Raw genomic sequence first — 4,208 nt, 5'->3', positions numbered from 1 at the left:
AAGGGTTACCAGATTGCGTATTTTCATTTACGTGTGTCTGACGATGCTTTCAACGAATTCGAAAAATCACACAAAAATGAAGTATAATTAATGGAATTTAATTAACAAATATTTAATCTATCAGTTAAAAAATGTTGTTAAATCAGAACTAATAAATAAATATAGATTATATCTAGCTAGAAGGATACAAACGACATGAAGTAAATAAAATATTTTTTACGCTCTGATTTGTAAACATAAAGAAAGAAGTTGTTTTTGGGAAAACAACCGATAAATGTTTAACATTATAACCAAAAGGGGAAAATGATTAAACGGTGAAGTAAGGGATTTATAAGGAGGGAACACATACTCTCATTATCAACCAAATTTCACTTTTTTTATAAATCTATAATTTTATTATTGATTTTTACTAATATTCTATAATCATTCATATTTATGTTTATTATACTTAGTTTACAAATTTATTTATTTAACGGCATTGCCATTTTTACAGTGCTTACAAAGTGTGGTGCACAACAATACTATAAGGTATTACAATACTGTTTACTTGACTAAAACAATATCAGATAATAAATAATAAATGCTCCAGTATCCATACTTACATACACATATATATAACCAAATAATAATAATAATAATAATAGATAATAATATATAAATATAAATAATAATATATAGATGGATATACCCATGATATATAGATAATAAATGAATACAACATGTACATGTATATACTTACATACGTAACTAAACAACCAACAATAATCAATATTGAATAGATAATGCGCATAACAACAACAACTACTACTACTAGAACAACAACAAAAACGATAATAAATAGTAATAAATAACAATAAATTGACTCTACAATGCAATACCTAAAAACAGAAACACTTTAACCTAGACATAATAAACTAAACAACAAAATAATAAATGTACCCAAATTACAATCATAACGAGTAAATAGTGAAAATATTACATATTAATTGAAGAGGCTCTGGAGACGGCAGCGGAAGCTGGAAATGCTTGAGGGGTGGAAGAAGTCCAGATCTTCAGAAACTGAATTGCCATGCCTTTGTACTCTAATGATAGAGCTGTTCCTCATGTAATTGGTCCGTGCAGATGTTGTGACGAAGAGGTTTTGCGATCTTGTGCCGCAGGTTGGTACTCTGAGAGAAATTCTCTGAAGAAGGTCAGGGCAATCGATGTCAGCCGTTACTAGACGCCAAAGAAACAGGATATCACTCATGATACGTCTATTTTCGAGGGAAGGAAGCTTCATGAGGGCGGCAACATAATCCAGTGGGATTTCTTGGTACCGGTACCCAAGACGGGTCCAGATGAGGCGGAGAAAACGACGCTGGACCGCCTCCAGAGCGTCCTTTAGGTAGACCTGGTGAGGTGACCATATGACTCCATAGTATTCGAGGTGGGGTCTTACAAGGGTACAATAAATAATCCTTAATGAATGAGGGTTGGAGAGGGTTCTGGCAAGGCGATGGATAAGACCCAGATTGCGCAGGGCTCTAGAACAAGCCACACCAATATGGCGATCCCAAGCAAGAGACTGTGTAAATGTGACCCCAAGGTCCTTAACTTCAGCTGTTCTTCTGAGAGTGGTGTCATATACGGTGTACTCTCGTATTATGGGAGCTCTGCAACGGTGGAAAGTCAAAGTTACACATTTTTCCACGTTCAAGGCCATCTTGTTCTTTATACACCAATCGGCGATGTAATTGATTTGGGTCTGAAGCAGGTCTTGGTCATCCACCGATGCAATCTGCTGATAAAGTTTCAGGTCATCAGCAAATAACAAACAGCCACACTTTATAATAGAGGTGATGTCGTTAACAAAGATGTTAAATAATGCTGGACCAAGTAGGGAAGCCTGGGGCACTCCGGACGTGGCAATAAAGGTCTTGGACAATGAACCATTATAGCGAACCTGGAGGATTCGTCCACACAAGTAACTGGACAACCACCGAAGCAAACCCCCCACCAAAACCGCAAACCTCCAGTTTCCTTACAAGTAAGCAATGGTCAACGCGGTCAAAAGCTTTAGCGAAGTCAAGCTCGATGACATCCATCTGCTTGTGACGTTGAGAGCGTCAATGATGTCGGATTGGAATACCATGAGGTTGGTAGCAGAGGATCTGCCCCGCCAGAATCCATGTTGGCGGGGGGTGATAATCTGGGAAACTGCAAAGTTAACTCTACTGAGAACTAGCCCCTCAAATACTTTGGCAAGAACAGGCAAGATAGCAATAGGTCTGTAGTTTTTTATGTCGTCTGTGGGACCTTTTTTGTGGATAGGAACAATAAAGCTCTTCTTGAGTGCGTCAGGAAAGACTCCAGTGAATAATGATCTATTAAAGAGCTTGGTGAGTGGATAAGCAAGGAGGTTACAAATGTGCTTAATGGCTGATGAAGGTATGAAGTCAGGTCCACATCCCTTTGAATCGTCCAGACTAAGTAGAGCTTGCCGTACTTCAGGAACATTGAGTACTATTGATGATATTAAGGCAAAGGATGGAGGGGTGGACGGGGGATCATCAGCAACGTCATCATCATGGTTGAAAGCTGCAGAGAAGAAGTCAGCAAAGAGATTAGCTGCAGTTTGGTCTGAAGTTGACGTTATTCCGTCCAATCTAAGGGTTGTGGGAGTAGAGCCACTGCGATTGAGATTCTTTACATATGACCAAAAAACTTTTGGATTGTGGGGGAGAACTTCTTGGATGTGATCTGCATACGCCGTGAAACAGTCCTTGGTTAGGGCATTGCATTGAGCTCTTATTACGGCAAAACGCTGGTATGTTACTTCGCATCGCGTGGACTTATATTCCTTGTGGAGAGCTTTCTTCAGAAATAGTAAGTTCTTTAGATCACGGGAAAACCAGGCTGGAAAGTTGGAAAATCCCCATTTCTTCAAGGGCGAGTGCTTGAGAACAGACTTACTGATTGTATCTATTAACACCCAGAAGGACTCATTGATGTCATGGATAGCATCCAGGGAGGCAAAGTCGAACGTGCAAAGATCGTCATCAAGTGTGCGTAGATTACACTTGGCAGGATTTGGAGCAAGATTGAAAGTCAGCGCAGCAGGTGCTGGTATAGGGACAAGGCAATTGAGAGATGGATGGTGGGCATCTTCAATGAGGAGGGGACATTGATCTCGTTGAACGTGAACATCAAGCGAAGAGTTAAGAATAAGATCAAGTAGAACTCCTCTATGGTTAAGCACGTGGTTGACCTGCATGAGTGCAAACATTGTAATGACATTTGAGATTATGGCCATCGGTGTGTTCACATTGACGGAGCATGGGGCATTCCAATCAGCATCAGGGATGTTAAAGTCACCAAACACATGGAAATGAGAAAAGGTAGCAGAGAGCATGACTTCTTCAAGATTGGCTGCAAAATCAGAATATACTTGTAGAGGCGATGAGGGGGGAATATACACAGCCACCAGTAGAACATTGTTTCGTGGGCTAAGAGAAGTATTAACAAAAATAACTTCCAAATTGGATGAGGTGTAAATTGTGGTTGATTAACTGTTTGGTAGTTGCAACCAGCACACCACCTCCGCTGGATTTGGAGCTAGTGTCAAGTGAACGATCTTTTCTTAAAATATCGTATTTGTTGGTGAAGCCAAGTTCGGTAGATGATATTTGGGAATTTAGATTGGTTTCGGTCAGTATTAGGACATCGTGTGTGGAGGTGGCCAGAGACAACAGAAGCTCATGAAGCTTTGATCTTAATCCATTGACGTTTTGGTAGTAGATTTGTAACCGCGAATGGCCACTGCACGTGTCTAGTTTTTTGGATTCTTTACAATTTTAGGAGTACCTTTTACAAATTTGATAGTTAACCCAGATTCACCTTCGTTAGTTCTCTTCTCAAGCTGATTTCGAAGTTCAGTTAGATGTTTGCGTTCCTGTTGAATTTAAAATTCTGGTTATATTTTAAATTCATCATCCTATTAGCATTATATATTTATATCATAGTAATGCATCACATCAGATACGATCAGAATTTTTTATCAACAAAACTACTATTATTAAAAACCTATATCCCGTAATTATTACTATATCTTAATTATAACTTACCTTAAAATTCATTTATGGTTGTAATATATGCTTTTTATATTTGTTAACAATCCAAATCCGTATTGATATGATCTTTTCAGTCATGTCTTTCCAGGAGCTCCA

The 4,208-nt window shown here is 38.7% G+C and overlaps 2 protein-coding genes across 2 annotated transcripts; both read right to left on the bottom strand.

The window, feature by feature from the left end:
* Positions 1–982: 982 nt before the first annotated feature.
* On the bottom strand, positions 983–1,705 carry LOC124355601. Its single transcript, XM_046806764.1, has one exon. The coding sequence runs from the start codon at positions 1,703–1,705 to the stop codon at positions 983–985; it is 723 nt and encodes a 240-aa protein (XP_046662720.1).
* A 318-nt stretch (positions 1,706–2,023) lies between these two features.
* LOC124355600 lies at positions 2,024–3,394 on the bottom strand. The gene has a single exon (XM_046806763.1). It carries the CDS (start codon positions 3,392–3,394, stop codon positions 2,024–2,026), a length of 1,371 nt encoding a protein of 456 aa, XP_046662719.1.
* Positions 3,395–4,208: the final 814 nt, after the last annotated feature.

The sequence above is a fragment of the Homalodisca vitripennis genome, chromosome 2 (assembly GCF_021130785.1).
Source record: "Homalodisca vitripennis isolate AUS2020 chromosome 2, UT_GWSS_2.1, whole genome shotgun sequence".
Classification (NCBI taxonomy): Eukaryota; Metazoa; Arthropoda; class Insecta; order Hemiptera; family Cicadellidae; genus Homalodisca; species Homalodisca vitripennis.
This window is presented reverse-complemented; position numbering and strand designations above follow the sequence as displayed.

Excerpts from the sequence above, each read along its gene's own strand:
- LOC124355601 (XM_046806764.1), bottom strand. The coding sequence starts at position 1,705 with ATGGCCTTGAACGTGGAAAAATGTGTAACTTTGACTTTCCACCGTTGC.
- LOC124355600 (XM_046806763.1), bottom strand. The coding sequence starts at position 3,394 with ATGCTCTCTGCTACCTTTTCTCATTTCCATGTGTTTGGTGACTTTAAC.